The following is a 20,677-nucleotide window of genomic DNA, read 5'->3' as shown; positions in this document are numbered from 1 at the left end:
ACTGGAGTACAAAATTCACTTGTAAGTAATTGGCATATCTGTATCTTTTGGTTGCATGATAATTAAAAAATAAGCAATATGCTATTTTTAGTATCTTAACTTCCCTACACATAAACTATTACAATTAAATCCTGTTTAGTTTTTTTTTTCTAAGCAACTCTACTAACATGACTGTTTAGTTTTTTCACCACTTCTACTTTACAATTTACTTCCTGTATTATACATTTGGTTGTTCTTTCAGAACATGTCATGGGCAGTTTCAACAGATAGCACATGACATATATTCTTTCCAGATTTCTACAATAATCCTGAATTTATTCCATTTCCATTTGGAGAAAGTCTGAAATATTTTCCATTGACATTTCACAGGGATACAGCTGTAGAGTTCTATCTCAATTTGCAACCGATTACTAGGAAAGGAGGTCCCTTATTTTATGTATCATCATAAAAACCAAGACAAGAAACTAATAACCTATATTCTCTAAAAATCATGTGCATCACAAGATCATTAGGTATAAGCATTTGTAAGGCATGAGAGAATTAGCACTTCACAGCTACAAGCACAAGATGCTACATTCTATAATCATCTTTCTTTCTTTCAACTGAGATGGAAACTTGCATCTCACTTAAGGATTTTAGAGTAAAAAGGATCAGGAACATTTATTTTGGCCCGTATCCTTTTGTGTCTTTTCTTTCTCCTGAAGCTCTCTTTTTAATCCAGTATTCTTATTTTTCAAAGAAAAGACTAGCTTGAATTTTTATCCCTTTGAAATGTATCTCATTGGACCCCTTATAAATCACTTCTTAACTGAAGTGTATTTTCCATTATTTTTAAATTTCTCAGTCCCTAAGGAGTACCATATTCTTTACATTACTTTAGTTAGAATTTTATATTTTAATTTTGCCTAGAGTTGGAATTTCAGATAGTTTAAAAGCATTTTCATTGTTTTTTTTTTTTAAACAGTGGCCTGTAAGGTATACTCAGCCTTTTGAAAGAGATATGCTTTTCTGAAAAATGCCTTACAATTTTTACATTCTTATAGACTTATATGATTTCAGGGCAGCTTTGTAATAACATTCAAATTGACAAGGGTTTCAAAAACTTTCATTTTAAAGGTCTCGCCCAGACAATCTGCCATTTAAATTTTTGTAGGAGAAATATTGATATTTACAGAAACTTGTGGATCTTTACAACCTTGCTTAATTTATCTATTTGAAGTTGATTTTTACATGCTAGGTTTACTAAGCAGAAAGCAAGAAAAAAAATGAAGTTTTTAAAAGATTTAGACCAAAATACTACTATGCCACTTCAGTCTTCACTTAAGTAACTCTAAGACAGGATTCTCAACTTCTGCATTACTGACATTTTGGGCTGGATAATTCTCTGTTGTAGGGGGCTGTCTTTTGCATAGTAGGATGTTTAGCAGCATCTCTGGTCTCCTCTATCCACTAGACACCCACAGCACCTCTGCCTCACTCCTTCCTGACCCCACAACTTCTGACAACCAAAAAAAAAAAAAATATCCCCAGACATAGCCAATGCCCCTTAGGGGTAGAGGAGAGGGAGAGAGACAAAACGGCCCTAGTTGAGAACTGCTGCTGTTTATTTTGTGCATCATCAAAACTAAAGATTCTACTACAGTAAGCCTCAGTGTTTATTTTACAAAGGAGGCATATAGCGAGTAGAACCAAAATCTTATATGGTGGTGAAAACATATTTTAAAATATGATCAAATTGAAATTATAATTATAATTACTCAGCTTCTGTGCAGCGAAGTCTGATTTCAACTGAACCTCAGCTACTTTTAAAGTTATTTCCCTGTAAAGGGTACCACTCACTTTTAGGTTCATTTGCAACATTTTCTTCTTTTCTCTCTGAAGTTCTTTTCTGTAGGGATGGATATTTTCCCTTCTGTCTGATAAAGCACCCATGACGACACTACTCTTTCCTTTGCTCATTTCACACCTCTGCATAAAATTGCTTTCATGTTTAGCTATGGCAGAAGAAAGAGAACTAAGGGCGACTAGTTCCTTCTCCAAAGTAAATGCCATATTATCAATTAGGAAATTCTCACTTCCTGATTTTAGATTTTTGACGAAACAGTTTATAGGGAGAATTCTGATGAGATTATGAAGGCACTGGAACATAACTGTTTGATTCCTAAAATAAAAAACCAAACAAAATATTACAAAAATTAGGACAGCACAAAGCAGTCATGTACAATATATTGCAGTAATCAATTAATATTCATTTATAAACACCATAATGATAAACAGAATCAATACGTATGTGAAAATTGATAAAATTCAGACTACAGCAATCAAATATACATATCCCATATCAAGTCAGTTAATATTAATCAGATTGCTTCCAATTAAATTTTTTTTTGCTGAGTAATAAGGTCAATATAATATTTTTTAAAATTTTACTGTGGCAGAGAGGTAACAGGAAATCTCAAAATAATTACTAGGCACTAAAAAAAGCCAAAAACAAATATAAAATTAAAGCAGAGATCTTCAGTTTCTAAATGAAGCCAATGTGTTCATTCATGCTAAGCCATGGCAATAATACAAAACCCATGCAGAGTGCTGTTGAACCACACATTGATCACACTCATACACACTAACTTCTCTGGATTGATTACATTTAATGCGCATTACCTGGAATAGATTATTAAAATCCCTTCAAATAGTGTTCTCTGTTTCCAGGTGAAGAGTGTCCCATAGAAACTTCCTGGCCTTTCACAAAAGTACACTTCTGGAAATTCTTTGATTATTTCACATTTCATATGTTCTAAGAGCCACACCTTCATTGAATTCAGGGCATAGCCAGGTGACGTGATTTGAAAACAAGATTTGTGGAATGCTGCGAGAAGTGCAAAAAGATCTTCCATGTGCTCTACAAAAAAAGTCACAAGCTCTGTCATTAAACTCTGTCCATTATCAGATAAACAGAATTCTTAAAATTTTCTAATTCAATTAAATATATAATCTAAAAGTGCCAACAAAATTACCTATAGGTTTCTTCTTTGGAAACGTCAGTAGGTACTTCCCAGTTGAAAGATCTTCTAGACTTAAAAACACTCTGCCACATACAACATAACGATCTTTGGGACAGTTACCACTCTCTCTCTCCATAATGTGTAGCAGTACAGTGCAACAAAATTACTGAATGCTAAAAGTGGTGAAAGAGATGTTACAGCGGTAATTATCTGTACACACTCTTTCTTAGATGGGTGTTCACAAACAAAGCTTTCCTCTTTCTTGCTATCAGGGGTCAACCTGACCCTTTTTGCTTCCAATCCTATTTCACATGGCTTCAAGTATGGTGCTGGGAAAGGATTTGTACTCAACTTAATCACTCTATTTTGACATTTAAGAAGCCGAAATCTGGAGTCATGGACTTGATCCATTAACAATGATAAAGTCACATCATTCAGGGACCTGTAAAAAACCCAGACTTTGGTTTAATCTAAAAGCTCATTCTTTAAAATCAAATTGATAATTAAATGTCATATAAACAACAGTAAAAAAAAAATATTTATTCTTTCCTTTCCTGGAAAACATCATTTCAAATGTAAAATATATCAGAAAGTTAAGAGTAAAAGCCAAACACATTTTTAAAGGTCCTGTGATAGCACCTCTCTTTAAAAAGGCAAGCAAAAACATTGTAAATATGCTAGGGTTTAGGAAAGTAAAAATTTTAAGATAGAGGAATGGTATTAGGAATGATAGTAAGAGAAATTAAAGGAAAAAAAATTTAAGGTAAAGGAATGGTAAAATAATGCCTGGATTTTATTTTTTAAGTAGGTCTTTTTTTGCCTCCTCTTTTTAAACAAGAAAAAATCTACTCATTATTTTTTAAGAGTTTATTTTAGTAATATTTTAGAATGCAAATAGCTCTAAACTAAAAATTGTATTTTTTGTTCCTCTAAATGACTTGAATAAAATGTTTTTTCGGTCAGAATATTGTTTATCCCTCAGCAATTCTTTCCATATCTACATTTATAATAATTTACAAATATATACAGGCTTATTGTAGTACATTCCAGCATTGTCAAACAGGTAAGAATGGTGACATGACCTAATACAGAAAACTCCTTTACTACAGGAATTTGACCATGTCTAATGAGTTACACTAAAGACTTTAAAAGAACTCAAAAATCTTCATTTGCACTAATTGAACTACTGTTTTGTTGGGAATGCCGTTTTATCAACACTACATATATACTGTAGAGTAATTATGTAGTAGGTACAACAGAGAATTGGAATTATCAACAGGGGAGAAAGACGATACAGAAAGAAGAAGATATATCATAATGATAAGCAAAAACCTTGAAGTTTTTACATCATGGTGATAAGTAAAAACATGAAGTCCTTAATCTGAAGTATCAGCATGGACTTACAGTATATTTTATCTCTAAATAAACCAAAACCACAACAAACCAAACTAACAAAACACATTATTTCCTACCTCTGCTTACTAAAAAGGCCCAGAAACAACACCCACTCAGGATAAATAAGTACCTCTTGCACTCAAATTCTGATTTCTAAATTACAAACTATATTTGAGGGTCTCACTAAATAATTGATGAGAAGAGGTTTCTCTTTATAGAAGTACTCCAGGTAATAAATAAAGAAGCAATAATAGAATTAGAATACCATCATGCTGTAAAATGTAATGGAACAATGAAACTAAGCAATGAGCATCAATAGTTGCTAATATCACAAAAGGAAAATGACCACATTTTATATACTTCCCCATGGAAGAAAGCAATACTATGAAGTATTCTGTTAACAAAAATCCAGGCATTATTCTGACCCAGTCTCTAGATCTAACCATCAATTTGGAGGAAATACAGGAGACAGAGAAACATGTTAAGCAATACCACAGGAAGTAATCAGCAAAATCCAGTCTATAGAACTTCACAGGGCAAACTGCCTGGCTTCTATAAAATATACTTTGCATTAAAAAAAAAAAAAAAAGAAAAAGGATACCTACAGACTACAGATTACAAAGGACTTAGAGATAACAGTCAAGTCCAATTTATAGTCCTTATCTGACTCATGATTTGAAAAAATATTTTTAAATTCAGAAATGGGAAATTTGACCATTTACTGAGGGAATTACTGTTAATTTTGGGGGGTAATTATATTTTTTAAGTTCTTATTTTTTAGATACATACACTGGAATAGTTACAGATGAAATAATATAATGCCTTTGAGGGCTTCAAAATAATCTGGGGCGTGTGGGTGAGGAGTGCATGGAGGTATAGATGAAACAAGATTAGCAATGAGTTGATAATTACTGGAGCAGAGTGATGGGCAGAAGGGTTCACCACACTATTCTCCTTGTATGTTTGAAATGTTCTATACATAAAAACATTTTAAGTAACTCTGTTTAGCGTATGAAAAAAAATAAAAGACAAGACAGAAAATAGAGAATAAAAAATTACCAGGCAGATCTAAAAAAGAAAGAATAAAACTTAATACAAATAATAATAAAACTTAGAAACTCAATGACTGGATTAAATAGCTGAATAGAAGAACTGAAGATATAATTAGTGAAAATAATACAGATCAGAAGAAATTATCTAGAGGAATAGAAAATATGAAACAGATGTTAAGAGACATAGAGTATGGAATGAGAAGGTCTAACAGAGTACTAACTGAAGTTCCAGAAGGAGACAGATACTGGAGAAAGTTAGGAAGCATCAGTATGTTGAGAATTAAGAATTAAGAATTTTTTGAATTGCCAGAAGAAAACAAAACAGTCTGAGGAAGCTCAACAATCTAAAGGAGGGGAAAAAAAAAAAAAAAGAAATCTGCACTTAATCATGTCACTGTCAAATATTTAGAAAAAGAATAACAGAATACATCCAAATAAAGTAAAAGTAAATAAAAAGGGATCAGAAATGAACAGGGAATACACAATTGAAGATCAACAAAAAATTTAATTATTTGAAAAGATCTAATAAAATGGATGAATCTCTGGCAAGATCAAGGAAAAAGAAGACACAAATAAGATTTGGAATAAAAAGACACTGACAAACACTAACAATACAGTTGATAAATACCTAAAGAGGATTTTAGGAACAACTTATGCTAATAAATATAATAATTGAAAAATATAAGCAAAATGTATTCAAGAATAAATAAAAATGTGAATAATCCTATAACTAAGAAATTGAATCAGTAGTTAAAAGTCACCTCACAAAGAAAATGCCAGATTTCTACTGCACTCCAGGCGACCACAACCAAATATCAAAGAGCAGGTAATTCCAAATTTACATAAACTGCTCCAGAGAACAGGAAAAAAGGAAATATTCCTCAATTCATTTATAAACTAGGATAGCCTTGATACTAAAACCAGGCAAGTATCATTCAAGAAAATTTCAAGCCAATTTCACTCATGAATTTAGATACAAATATTCTTGACCAAAGGATAGCAAACCAAATCCAGTGACAAACTGTTTATCACAAGAATGCGAGACTTATTTTACAATATAAAATTGATTAATACATTAAAGAGAAGAAAAACCCAGATGATCAACCAGCCCAAAACAGCTTAGAAATTCACTGAAACAAAACAATAAATCCGTATCTCAAACCCACGAGATAAGTAGTCTGGCTCCCTTACTGTGTTAAGCTGCTCAAATATACTGCCATCACCTATTACAAGGCACTATCTGGTTTCTCTCTATTTGTGTATCTGTGGTTCAAATTCAGTGTAGTTACTGTAATGCCTGTATTTAGCCTGTTTTGGCTAAAAAGCTCTTTGCTAGACTGCAGATATAGATGGCATGCACATTACTTCTCTATCCGTGATTTCAACAGCCCAAAAGAGAATATCGTCTGTTATCAGAGGGAGATACTTTGTTATTTAACTAAACTTTTATCTATTCACTTTGGTCAATAGTCTCTAAGTATCCCTAATACCTCTAAATGTTTTGATTAAAAAGTTCTGTACGCTGTTTGATTATCTCCATCGTGAGACTACAGTGTCTTAATTTCATAAACCTCATCCTCTTCATATTATTAACTCAATGCATTTGTGTAAAAGAGATACTTCTAGAGCTGTGCTGGCCAAGAGAGTAGCTATTAGATATATGTGGCTATTAAGCACCAGAAATGTGGCTAGTTGGAATTGTGATATGTTACACATGTAAAATACACAACAACTTTTAAAAACTTTGTATGAAAAAACAGATGCAAAATATCTTATTAACAATTTTTATACTAATTACATGTTAAAATGATAATGTTTTGGATATACTGGGTTAAATAAAACATATCATTAAAATGGCCAGGCATGGTGGCTCATACTTGTAGTCCCAGCATTTTGGGAGGCCGAGGTGGTGGGATCACTTGAGGTCAGGAGTTTGAGAGCAACCTGGCCAACATGGTGAAACCCCGTCTCTACTAAAAATATAAAAACTAGCCAGGCATGATGGTGCATGCCTGTAATTCCAGCTATTGGGGAGGCTGAGGCATGAGAATTGCTTGATCCCAGCAGGTGGAGGTTGCAGTGAGCCGAGATCATCCCATTGCACTCCATCCTGGGCAACAGAGTGAGACTTTGTCTCAAAAATAATAATAATAATAATTTCCCCTGCTTCTATTTACATTTTTAAATATGGCCTCTAGAACATTTAAAATTGCACATGTGGCTTACATTAATTTCTATTGGACAGTACTGTTCTGGAGCATCAAGATAGTGTTATCATGTTGGAATTTACTTACAGCTTTAAAGAAGATGTAGTTTTCACTCCAACAACCAAGCTATCATCCATTACACGATACCATATCTTCTCTACTAGCTGTTCTGAATCTTGAAAATTGTCTGATAACTTTTCATCTGAGATATGGACAGAATTTTCTTCTTCACCACAAAGAGGAACAAGACATTCCTTATAAAAAAAAAAGTTTAATAACTAATTATAAAACATGTACTATGTGTAGCAAAACTGAAAAAAAAAAAGTTAAGTGTGCTTTTGGCTAGGGCTTATGACCTAAATATTTAAAAACAAATCATAACCTATCATATTATAGATTATACACAATTTACTAATATGAAATGTATAAAATATATAAAATTCCCTATCTATTCAGATGGGGTATCCAACAGAGAGTCAAAAAGGAGGTAAACCTGGAGTCCATTTTGGAAAAAAAAAAAAAGTCTGATAATATGTACCCCAGTTATACTGAAAATAATCCAGTCTGTATTTTATCAGTGACTTGCACTAAGCCTATAACTGTAAACTTTTGTATGAATAAAACTGATTAAACTATCTTTAGACTACTTAGAGCTTATTGCTAAAATTTTATTCTTAAAGTCCAAGCCATACTCATTTCCACACACATATGGATATACAACATTAGAAACAGTAGTAATAATAGTAATGATAATAATAATATACAACATCTATTGAGTGTTTGCTTTATGCCAGGCACTGTTCCAAATGCCATTTTTGTATCAATTCATTTAACCCACACAATAACCCTAGTACCCTAGGTCTGTGGTATTATCATCTACATTTTACAGATAAGAAAAATGAGGTACAGGGAAGTTATGTAACTTGCCCAGGGTCACACAGCAAGTAGCAGGGCTGGGATCTCAACTGAATCCAACTGGTCCCAGAGCCCATGCTCTTCCTTAACTGTTACCCTACACTGCCTCTCTATGTGGTAATTACTGAAGAAAGATAGGGGCATTCACTCAATAGGAGACAAAATATGTTCCCAGGAATCTGACACTTCTGTCAGTAGTTGTGAGTTCTGAAGCAGGCTATTCATCTGAAACCTGGGGAAATTTTTACTACCTGCCGGGTTTGCTTTTAAAACTAACAATGTAAAGGGCCAAAAATGGGGCCTTGCACATAGTGGTTTCAATATATTAATTTCTAAACATTCCTTCCCCTTTCTAAAATTGGCAAAATCATTGAGGTGAGGAAAGGAAATGGTGTAGCAGTTTTAACAATGACTTTCATGAGGTTTCCCAGGAAATTAGAACAGTAATACAGAAATGCAACACAATGTGTTTTTGTTATGTTTTATTACATTAACAAGATCATATTTTGGACCCAAATCCTTACATGGCTAAGACTGGAATACAAATACAAAGCATAGCCCATGACAAAAATGGTCAATCCAGAAGGAAGTCAGAGCTAGGCACTACAGTGACTTGAGGGAATAAAAAGCAACATTAGTTCAGCTCTTACTGATTTACTTCTAGTGTCGCCATGTGTGTCTTTCTCGCTATGAAATTAATGTGCATAAATATTATTTTTATGAAGTTTCAGCAGTTTTTACTAACTTCCTACATTAATGTACTGACATAAGTTACCACATAAGAGACCTGAGGAAGTTCTTTTTTTTTTTGAGATGGAGTTTTACTCTTGTCACCCAGGCTGGAGTGCAATGGCAGGATCTCAGTCCACTGCAACCTCTGCCTCCCAGGTTCAAGTGATTCTCCTACCTCAGCCTCCCAAGTAGCTGGGATTACAGGCACTCGCCACCACGCCCAGCTAATTTTTGTATTTTTAGTAGAGATGGGGTCTCACCATGTTGGCCAGAATGGTCTCAATCTCTTGACCTCATGATCCACCCATCTTGGCCTCCCAAAGTGCTGGGATTACAGGCGTGAGCCACCACACCCGGCCCTGAGGAGGATCGTATTATAATCAGCCACAAGGAAAAAGAGAGTAAAATTATAAAAAGCAGATAGAAGGACTAAAAAACCCATAGCAGTGTAAGAACACTTGCTAGAGGGAAAAATATCCTTAGAAAGAAACAATCCAACAGACTAAAAGAACAATCATTATACTAATAATAAAATTATGTCATCACCAATACAAAGTTAAATAATACTCAGTATATTCTATTTAAGAAGTCAGTAAACACATAATTCACTTACGAGTAATTTCTATCCAAACAATACAAATAAAAAAGTTTAACAGTTAAATCTGTAAACAAAAGGACTTGCTCCCCAAGGTTCCTGATAACTGAAAGTTTAATATGCTACAGAATTACATACAAATCGATAAAATATTGGCTCCTTAATCAAATATTTTTCAAAGTCATAAAAGTCCACCATTATAACCTCTGCTGCTTTTCTTCTTGATCCACTGATCCGCATTTTCTAATATATTCTAATATTCCAATTTAAATAACTTTTCAATAGCTCACAGATTTTCAATTCATAAAATGATAAAATGGTCACATGATTACTTTTACCTCCTCTGCACTTGATGTATTATCATCTTTTCCTTGAACCAGGTTTATCAAAGCTTTGTAAGATTTTGAAATAATTTTTTCCTTAAGAAAGAGATGCTGCCGTAATTCCCGAAAAGAAGAAAAACAAACCTGTAAAGTAGAAAGAAAAACAGCTGCAAGAAACATGATTTCAAATGAAACCAGACATACCAATAATTCAGGAAGTACTTTCTCCAAATGTGCGTATCAATTCATTTTTCTACAGAAAATAAAATACTTCTCAGAGCAAAACTGTTTTGTTTATAGATTTTAAGTCTCTAAGTTTAAAAAATGTATCTTCTTTCAAAGGAAAATATAGAAAATAACTGCAACATAGAGTTTATGTATCAAATCGAGAGACTGGCAATATATTAGCATGTTTCACTAGTGAGTCATTAAGTAACTTCGAATCAATGTGAATAAAATCAAGGCCTACAAATACACTCACCCCACACAAAATAACTTTTTCTTGCTGAAATAATTCTGCTTCATAAACAAGGCATCCACATAAGCAAAGACATCATAATGAATAGAAATTATCACTTTTAAGCTGATACTGTTTGAAATTTTCTGTTCATGTAACCTTTATAGCAAAATTTTTAAATAAAATTAAAATTGTAATAGCTCCCAAACTATGTTTATTTTTGTGCTAATAAACTTGGTGCTAGAGTCTACTGAAAACTACTGAAAAAAATAACAATTTGGCTCTGAACCGGGCATACAGCAATCTATTCCTTTCATGATACCAGATAACTAGATTTCAGCAGTAAGGATGAAACATTCACAGAATATATTTTGCTACTGAAAATTTAAAGAGTCATGTTATTGAACTGATAGAATTTGTTTCATTTCAGGTGGATATCTGAGGCTGTTTAAGTATTCATCTGGCTTTTAATGAAACATTTTTCTAGATTTAAACAACAAAATGCATCACTTTTGGGATTCTTTTCTTTTAAATTACATTTCAAGGCAAGTAAATTATTTTTCTTTTAATCAATGAATAGAAATTGGAGAATGAAGACTGAATTATTCCTATGTGTCACCTTATTGCGCAAAGTATGTGAAGTGTCTAGCTAATGTTTTAAAACTTCCTATGTTGACCTAGTTCTGTGGGCTGCACATGATTCACACTCCACCACTCAGTAATTTGTGACAGGGAGAGGCAGATGTACCCATCAAAGGTATGTAGCCACAACTGAGCTACTGGAGAGGTGGGGAGTAGAAGAAAAAACTATGTGGGCAGACTGAAATGCGCCCTCGAAAATTATCAGCGTTCACTCTTCCTTCCTCCTTAACATGCCCCTTACTCCAGGACGATATAGTGATTCAGTCGAGTAGCTAAATAATCTTGGCTGTGAAGTTTTGCTACAAAGCTACAAAAATAAATTAGACACACGGTAAGAAACTTAAACAATGTGAAAAAGTACACCTCACTTTCTCTTCCTAGATGCTCAACCCCATTTGCAAAACCAATAGATTGTGTACCTTCCCAGAACTTTTCCATGTGTATGTTAAGGAATGCTTTTTCCTTTGCACAAACAAAAACCCACCCAAAACCAAATACAAGGAGCACATCGTACTGCATGACACTGAACCTTGCTTTTTTGTTCTTTATTGTGATCTCTATCATACATGCAAAAGAATGCACACTACAAAATAACATTTTACAGACTAATAATGAGGCCGACACCCATATAATTCCACCCAAATCAAAAAGTAGCAGTCCAGGAGCTGCCCAGGGGCCCTCCACAATCACAATTGCCCTTTCTCCCCTGCAGTCAGTACTACCTGGGCCTTTTAAGATAATTTTCTTACCTGTCTTCAAATTTTACAACCTTTGCATGAATTCTTAAGGAGTATTTTAAGTTTTTTGTGTGTTTTGCTTCTGAACCTTTTATAAATGGAATCATTCTGCATGTATCAGGCTTTAGAGTTGCCCATGTTGACACTAGTAGCTGTAGTTCATTCCTTCCATTGCTTACACTATTCCATCATATGACTGCCACAATTTACTTCTCCATTCTCCAGCTGATGGGTATTTGGGTTATGCTCAGTTGTGCAGTGTTACAAACAATGCTGCTGTGAATATCTGTGTACATGTGTACAAGATTCTCTAAGGTCCTGGTCTCCCCATCTCCCCTTCCAGTAACTGATTGGAATACAAATTTCAGGGGAGAAAGAACAGTGAAATGGACTCTAGTTCTAGCTCCGTAAGTCACTTAACCTTTCTGGCTCTCTATTTGTTACATCATGTGCAAAATGGTGCAAAGGTAGGCTTGCTCATCTCTAAAAGGCCTTCCAGCATTTAGAACTTTATTATCTACATTGAAAGCTACTGTTAACATGTGGATACTTGAAACAAAATGGATATTCAACTATCTCTTATCCACCACCTCCATTCCTCCCTTCCTTCCCTTAATGTTGTTTAAAGTCTTTCATACTTTCCTTGTCTCTGTGCTACATTCTGGATAATTTTTCTCATATATTCGGGTTCACTAATTTGCTCTGTATCTCTTTTATGTCTTTAACTGTTAAAGTCATCTATTGAGTTTTTTATTTCAGTGTGTTTTTGCTTGAAACAGATGCTGTTTGGTTATTTTCTGTGAATAATTACCATGATGCCTTTTTTCTTTATGTGTTTAGTTATTCTGTGGACAGCTCATTTTCTTTGAAAAATTACTTGTGAGATTTATGAGGGCTAGGATGAATGTGTGTTTCCAGAGAGGATTTTCTGTTTGTTTCTGTCAGGTGCCTGGGGCACCACCAATTTAAGTTCAATACACATGCTCCCAGGGCAAAAGTAGCATCAGTGTTCTGCTTATCTCTCTGGGTTCCAGCCTTTAAAGTTTGATTTGATAATTTATTCTTACAGCGTCAGCTTTTTGAAGCTTCTAAGAAGGTTTTTAAAGGAGACTTCATCTATCATTTTCAGTTTTAATCAGGAGAGTTGATTCTGCTTCATAAAGTAAACCTTTCATAAAGTCATACTTTCCTAAATTAAAGTACTTTGGCATCATTTCTAAATCAGTATAAAAATATGCATTATTCTCTTTGACAGCTACATAGTATTCCGTGGTTCAGGCACATCACAATTTACTTATCATACGCCTAATGATGTATGTTTAGATTTCGGCCAACATTGTAGTTTATAAATGCTACATAAACATTCTTGTAAAATCATCTCTATCCTTAGAAGAGATTTCTAGAAGTGAAACTGCAAGAGTAAAAAGACATGAGTAATTCATCTTTTAGTAACTATAATAACTTTACCTCTGAGAAGGCTGGGCCACTATACATTCACAAAAATACGATAGAAGAATGTACATTTATATTAAGAAAATTAATATTTTGTCATTTATTACAATTTCTTTTTTCACAATTTGTCTTATTACTTTTACTTTGTTCAGGGTACAAAAATTTTGAATAGATCAATGTCTTTATTCATGGTTCTATGTCTGTTATGATGTTTTATTAATCTGTTATTCAAATTCATGTCTAATACATGTTCAATAGCATTTATTAAAGTAAACTCACTCTAATAATGAAATAGTTGCAAAATAATTTTAAAACAACCTGCAAAGTATAAATATTTGCCACCTGGCCCTTTCCAGAAAAAGTTTTCCAATCCTAGGCAAAGAGGAAAAGTTCAATAACACAGCAAGAAAAGAGACAAATCCAAAAGAGAGGACACAACTAGCATGGCCTCCTCTTTAGCATAATTTTTCAAAGGGGAAAGGGGAATTATCTAGATAAAAAGACCAATAAGAGATATAATCAAATGCGAGTAAAAACTTTGATTGACTGGATCCTGGAAAAAACAGTTATAAAAACATTTTTGTGATAACTGAATATATTTGAATATGGACAAGATAACAAATAAGATTAAGGGATCATTAATAATTTTCTAACTTTGAAAATGGTATTGTAGTTGCATGAGGAGAACATCCTTATTTTTAGGAGATTCCTGCTGAAATACCTATGAGTGAAATATAACATTTGCAACTTTTAAATGGTTCTACAAAAATATATACACACACACACAAACACAAACAAATGAGGCCAACAAGATTTTTAAAAGTAACAAGAGTTGAATGTGTGTGGGGATACAGAGATAATCACTGTATTCTTGGAATGTTTCTGTATATTTGAAAATGCTATAAACAAAAAAGGCAGCTTACAAAAGAACATACATCTTATAATCACATTTCTATGTAAATTTGCATAAATTCATTTAAAAATCTGCAAGAATATACATGCCAAAGTGTTAAAATTGGTTATTTCAAAGAAGTGGAATCACAGACAATCATTAGCTTTGTTTTGTTTTGTTTTGACATTTATTTGCAAAGCCTCAGTATTTTATAGGGAATATGCATTACCTTGGTACACTTGGGAAAAATCAAAAACAAAAAACTCTTTTAGGGAACTTCTTATGGAAAATATGAGAGTAAATTGTTCATGTCTGGAATGTATTATGATTTATCATATTCACTGCTACTCTAAAAAGATACTGTGGTATACTGATCCCGGAAAGAACGTGTTTTCAAAAGTGAGTTGCTTCTATTTTCTCTCATGAGGCTTATTAAATCTATATAGTCTTACTACAAAAAAGGTATCATGTTTAGACGATACATTTATAAGTAGTATCATAATAGTTTGTACACAGGTGCCAAAAAGATAAAGATCCTTTAAAATACCATTTTTCCCCAAGCACCAAGTTGCTTATACTTTAAGGACCTTTCTTTCAACGTTCTTTCCTTCATTTAGAATAACACTAATCGAAAAGCAAAAGAAGCAAACAGACACTAACTTTCAGTCCTGTTTCTAGAGGTGGAACCACCAGGTAACGATTCTCTTGTTTGTCTTCAAATAAGTCATCTTCATTGCAATCCGATGGTTCACTCTAATAAATAAATAAATAAATACACTAAGACTGAAATTTTGAAATAATTGAAAATTCATAAAACTAACAAAACACAATTAAAGTATATCCAGTCAGAACAGTTTCCCATGCTATACACTATTTTATAAAAGGCAAACTATAGGCCGGACGCGGTGGCTCACGCCTGTAATCCCAGCACTTTGGAAGGCCGAGGTGGGCAGATCACCTGAGGTCAGGAGTTCAAGACCAGCCTGACCAACATGGTGAAACCCTGTCTCTACTAAAAACACAAAAAATTAGCCGGGCATAGTGGCACGCACCTGTAATCCCAGCTACTTGGGAGGTTGAGGTCCTGCCTCAACCTCCCAAGTAGCTGGGGGTGGAGGTTGCAGTGAGCTGACATTGCACCACTACACTCCAGCCTGGGCATGACAGAGCGAGACTCAGTCTCCAAAAAACAAAACAAAACAAAACAAAACAAAGGCAAACTATATATTTTCCCCATCATCTTCTTGTAACTAGAAAAAAATTATTACAATTCCTACTACTACCACCTAACATTTATGTACTGCTTTAAAAATTATCAGCTGGTTAGCTTTCTTTTTAAAGAGCAAACATTTTTCCATTTATTTATTTAAGAGACAGTGTCTTGCTCCGACACCCAGGTTGAAGTGCAACATAATAATCACAGCTCACTGCAGCCTTGAATTCCTGGGCTCTCATTAGCTTTTTAAAAAATCCTAAAATTCCACAACTGGAGAAAAATTAAATGATGCTATTTTTACTAATGAAAAAACTGAGGCTTTGAGATTTTTATTGATTTGAAACTTCAGGGGCATAATTTCCCTTATGTCCAAGATCTCAAGATATTGTGAGCTGTTACTTCCTTTACTAAAGCAGTTTTGCTTCATTTTATTCCTTATTTAATCCAATATTATATTTATTGGGATGAAATGTGATTTTCAGAAGCAATAATAAAGTTAATTTATAGTATTGCCATCACTTAAGTGATCACCAAATGTACTATAACTCAAATTTATATCAAAAGCATGGTCAATTTCTGTAACATTTGTTGAAAGGAGATTCAATGTCTATATTTAAAAGATTCAATCTATATATTTTTAAAGTTCAAAATTTTAAGTATAAAACCACAAATATTTAAATGATAGGTCAAAGCTTTTGAGCACTTAAGTTTTCTAAAATAGTTCTTAAAATACCATATAATAAGTAAATAGAACTTACTGAATAGTTTATTTTTCCAAGATCCGTTATTTTAAATGAAGTCAGGCAATTTGAGTTCAAGGAGTCCTTAAAAAGTAGGAGTACTTGTTCAGTTCCACTTCCAATGAAATCATCTATCAGTACTAAGCTAAGTTTTTCCCACTTAGCAGCAACCTAAAAGAAAGGGAGCATTATAGGAGGAATAGACAAGAAAAAAATCAAATGTGAAATAAACAAAAGTCCTTTTGTTTCATGTAGTTGTAATTTGTAAAATTCAATCTTATAAATGAGTAATGAAAATAGCAAAAACTAAAAATAAAGATATTAGGGGATGAGAAAATATAAGAGTTATAACAACTTTATAAACAGCAAGGTACTTAGATTTAATATTTTATTCAGGTTTGTCCAGGGACTGTCACGTTCTTGATTTCTATATTAAAATTTTATTGTAATCTCTAAGTTCTAACACTTTTCATGACTAAACCTTTGGAAACTCTAACATTTATCATGAGTCAAACCCTAGTGAAGATTCTTTCTCTCACACAGCTAATTTAAGGAAGACCCTCATTCCCATAACTCTTAGTGGATATATATTTATGATCAGACAAATTACCCAAAGAATTCAGTTGCGTTAGGTAACCAGACAGTACTAGTAGACACCTTAAGAGCTCTTAATGCAAACTCACCTATAGTAGAATCAAGATGAGCTTAAAACCTTAAACCCTGATGTGGGTGTGGAGGGGAATATAGCTAGTATCGGGTACACAGGTGAGGGGTCCTAAGAGTGGAACAGCCAGAACCGTCCTAGCCTCATGGAATGATTTGGTCAGTTTATATCAGAACCTGAGACCTCACGTTTAAAATAGAGGACAACTTCTTAAAGGTACATATAGCTGAAAGCCTCAAGATTGGTCCCAGGGAAAACTAACACCATGAGGATCAAATCCCCCTTCTCCCTGAGACAAAAAAGCTAAAACCCCTTCTCAGAATTCCAGGAGCACAGATACATCATCTAGATGACACAGGAGGGTAGCTCTCATTACAGCAAGAATGAAAGTAAGGCTCTTCAACCCACATACCCAAATATCAATCTTCCCCTACAAGGCTAATTTCCAAAGTTGATTCTTCACTTGTGCAGAGAGACAATTTATCTGTAAACCCATATCCTCCCTTTCTCCCACCAGTATCATGGAGTATAATGGACTATGGGAAGAGACATTAGTAATAAGAATGTGTTTGGCAAGAAAACAGCGCAGAACTATATATGCATGCATGTGTGCACACACATATTTGCAATCTATAGCTCTAGAATAGTGCCATCCAATAGAAAGGTAAGCGAGCCCCAAATACAAGGCATATAATTTTAAATTTTCTGGTAGCAGTAAAAAAATGAAATTTTAATATATCTAACACAATATATCTAAAATATTGTCATTTCAATTCAATGTAATCATTAAAAAATTGAGAGATGTTACCATTTCTATTCATCTTTGAAATTTGATGGTTGACATTTATAACATGTTTTAATTCAGACTAGCCACATTTCAAATGTTGAATAACTACATCTGGATAGTGGCTACCATATTAGACAGCACAGCACCAGAACACATTAACCTCTATCGACAACACACCAATAGCTATGCTTCCGGTATACTTGACAATGACCTCAATTTTATTGACACGGACTTTTTTTTGAGACAGGGTCCCATTCTGTTGCCCTGGCTGGAGTGCAGTGGCACAATTACAGCTCACTACAGCCTTGAACTCCTGGGCTCTAACAATCCTCCCACCTCAGTCTCCCAAGTAGCTGGGACTACAGGCATATGCCACTACGCCCAGCTAATTTTTTAATTTTTTGTACAGATGGGAGTCTCACTGTTGCCCAGGCTGGTCTCAAACTCCAGGCCTCAAGCAATTCTCCTACCTTGGCCTCCTAAAGCACTGGGATTACAAACGTGGGCCACCACACCCGGCCTATGATCTCAATTTTGAAATGCCTGCCACATAGTTTCTTGTCAAAACTTGCAGAGACAATTTCTACTCAAGAGAGAAAGCCGAAGAAGAAAAAAGCTAATCATGTATTCCTTTAGATTCACCTCTGTTTCCAGTCCTATTACCACATTAAACATCATACCTCGGGCTTTTATGAAGTGTTGATCTGGGAAAACACTAACCTTGACTTTCATTATTTACTCTAATTTATGCTTGTTTGTATTTTACCTATTTTTGTAAGCTGGCTTAATTCCTTCTTGGAATGAGGTAATAAAAGGATAGATGGATGGATGGATCCATAGCCAACCCAAAGGAAGACGGCTTCTATCGCTTTCTATTTTGGGGGAAAACTGCTATCAAAGACCCACCTTATTTTTTTTTTTTTTTTTTTTGAGGCGGAGTCTCGCTCTGTCGCCGGACTGGAATGCAGTGGCCGGATCTCAGCTCACTGCAAGCTCCGCCTCCCGGGTTGACGCCATTCTCCTGCCTCAGCCTCCCGAGTAGCTGGGACTACAGGCGCCCGCCACCTCACCCGGCTAGTTTTTGTATTTTTAGTAGAGACGGGGTTTCACCGTGTTAGCCAGGATGGTCTCGATCTCCTGACCTCGTGATCCGCCCGTCTCGGCCTCCCAAAGTGCTGGGATTACAGGCTTGAGCCACCGCGCCCGGCCTTGACCCACCTTATTATTTAATAAGGTATTCATCTTATTACTCAAAACCTTTTACAAAATATCACAAACAGTAAATTCCTCTCGGAACTTAATGTCAGAAAAAACCTTTTCCCTTGTAGTATGTTACTTTCAGTTGTAAAACCCACCATATTTTTTTTTTGTCTTAACTGTTAAAACTAAATGTAATTGTTCAAGTGTAATTACTTCTCTTAACCTGGGTTTTTGGCATAATTATTTCTACTCCCACTTTATTTCTAGATTCTTAGCTCTTATTTCTGCTTTTTTTTTTTTTTTGGAGACAGATCTTGCTCTGTCAACCAGGCTGGAGTGCAGCAGGGCGATCTCAGCTCACTGCAACCTCCACCTCACAGGTTCAAGCGATTCTCATGCCTCAGCCTCCTGAGTAGCTGGGACTACAGGCATGCACTATGTTGGCCAAGCTGCTCTTGAACTCCTGGCCTCAAGTGATCTGCCTGCCTCGGCAGCCTGAAATGCTGGGATTACAGGCGTGAGCCATCGTGCCCAGCCTTTTTTCTGTTTTTAAAGTAACTGAATATTTTACACTAAACTAATATTTCCCTTTTTTTTAAAGAAGTTGAGTATAAATGTAATACCAAGATGGAAGCAGGACCTGAATATGCCCAAAGTGGCCGGGTTAGAGGCAACTTTGAAGCACTTACTTGTAGATATCAGGGTGAATTCCAGAGTTTTTAAAACAGGGCATTTGAGAGCAGGTTAGCAGTACAGAATTCCTGAAGAAGCAACTTAGGGGGTAAGTCAGTAGGGACTTAGGGAAGCAATGTGTGGAAAAGATAGTGGTCCATTGTAGAGAGAGTGCCCTAGAACACAACTTCGGGTCAGGGAAGCAGCAGTTAGGTCCACCTACAGGGAATGATGCAGTCTCCTGCCTTGAGTAACATGTTAGTGGCAAAGCTTTACAGGGTCCAAGCAGGAGACCCACTTCAAGAGAGTGAGTACTACAATTAATGACATATAAAGGAATTGTTTTTCCCTTATCTCGGTGAATAGGGGATCTTGAGTAGGTGCAAATAACTGAGGACAGCCCTGACTTTTGTCTAACAGTAACATAACAGAGTAATACCTGCTACTTACCAAGTTCCTCCTGTGTGCCAAGCTCTGTGCAAGACACTTTATAATGTCATTTGACTTAATTCTCCCCTCTCAGAGTCAGGATGATCCCAAATTTCATAAAGGAGGAAAATGAGTTCACAAGAATTACATTCCTTAAGGTAACACCAGTAAGTGACTCAGTTGGGACTCAAACCCCGGCTAAGTGTGTTCTTTCTATTATATCACCTTGACCACAGTAAAAGACTATAGAGTATACCAGATGTTTTCCCCCTACCATTTCTTTAAAGGAAAAGAGAATAGAAAAAGACAATTCCAAATAACTTTCAAATAAATGTATAATGTGCTTTTAAAAGATTGTGTTCAAAATAAAATAGGATAGCTTTCAAATTATTTTCCTTTTGTATTCTCTATGTATTATAGAGGATACATATGTATTACAGAGATTCAAAATAATCCCTATTAATATAAAAGTACTTGGTAAGGCAAAGCCTGATTCACAATTCCAACTTGACATTCCTCCCCCCACAAACAATAATGATTCACATTTAAAAGTGAATTTCAAACTTTC

The 20,677-nt window shown here is 34.7% G+C and overlaps 1 protein-coding gene across 1 annotated transcript in view; it reads right to left on the bottom strand.

Moving 5' to 3' along the window:
- Positions 1-150: 150 nt before the first annotated feature.
- FANCB (FA complementation group B) overlaps positions 151-20,677 on the bottom strand; it is a 31,191-nt gene continuing 10,664 nt past the window's right edge. Inside the window, 8 exon segments of the mRNA XM_033201511.1 lie at positions 151-2,161; positions 2,662-2,899; positions 3,015-3,167; positions 3,170-3,444; positions 7,744-7,910; positions 10,237-10,365; positions 15,062-15,154; positions 16,376-16,528. Coding sequence (XP_033057402.1) covers positions 1,720-2,161; positions 2,662-2,899; positions 3,015-3,167; positions 3,170-3,444; positions 7,744-7,910; positions 10,237-10,365; positions 15,062-15,154; positions 16,376-16,528 — 1,650 coding nt within the window. The 3' untranslated portion in view covers positions 151-1,719.

Source organism: Trachypithecus francoisi, unplaced genomic scaffold (genome assembly GCF_009764315.1).
Source record: "Trachypithecus francoisi isolate TF-2019V2 unplaced genomic scaffold, Tfra_2.0 Lachesis_group6, whole genome shotgun sequence".
In the NCBI taxonomy this organism is placed as follows: domain Eukaryota; kingdom Metazoa; phylum Chordata; class Mammalia; order Primates; family Cercopithecidae; genus Trachypithecus; species Trachypithecus francoisi.
Note: the sequence above shows the minus strand (reverse complement) of the source record. Positions and strands in the feature narration are given on the sequence as shown.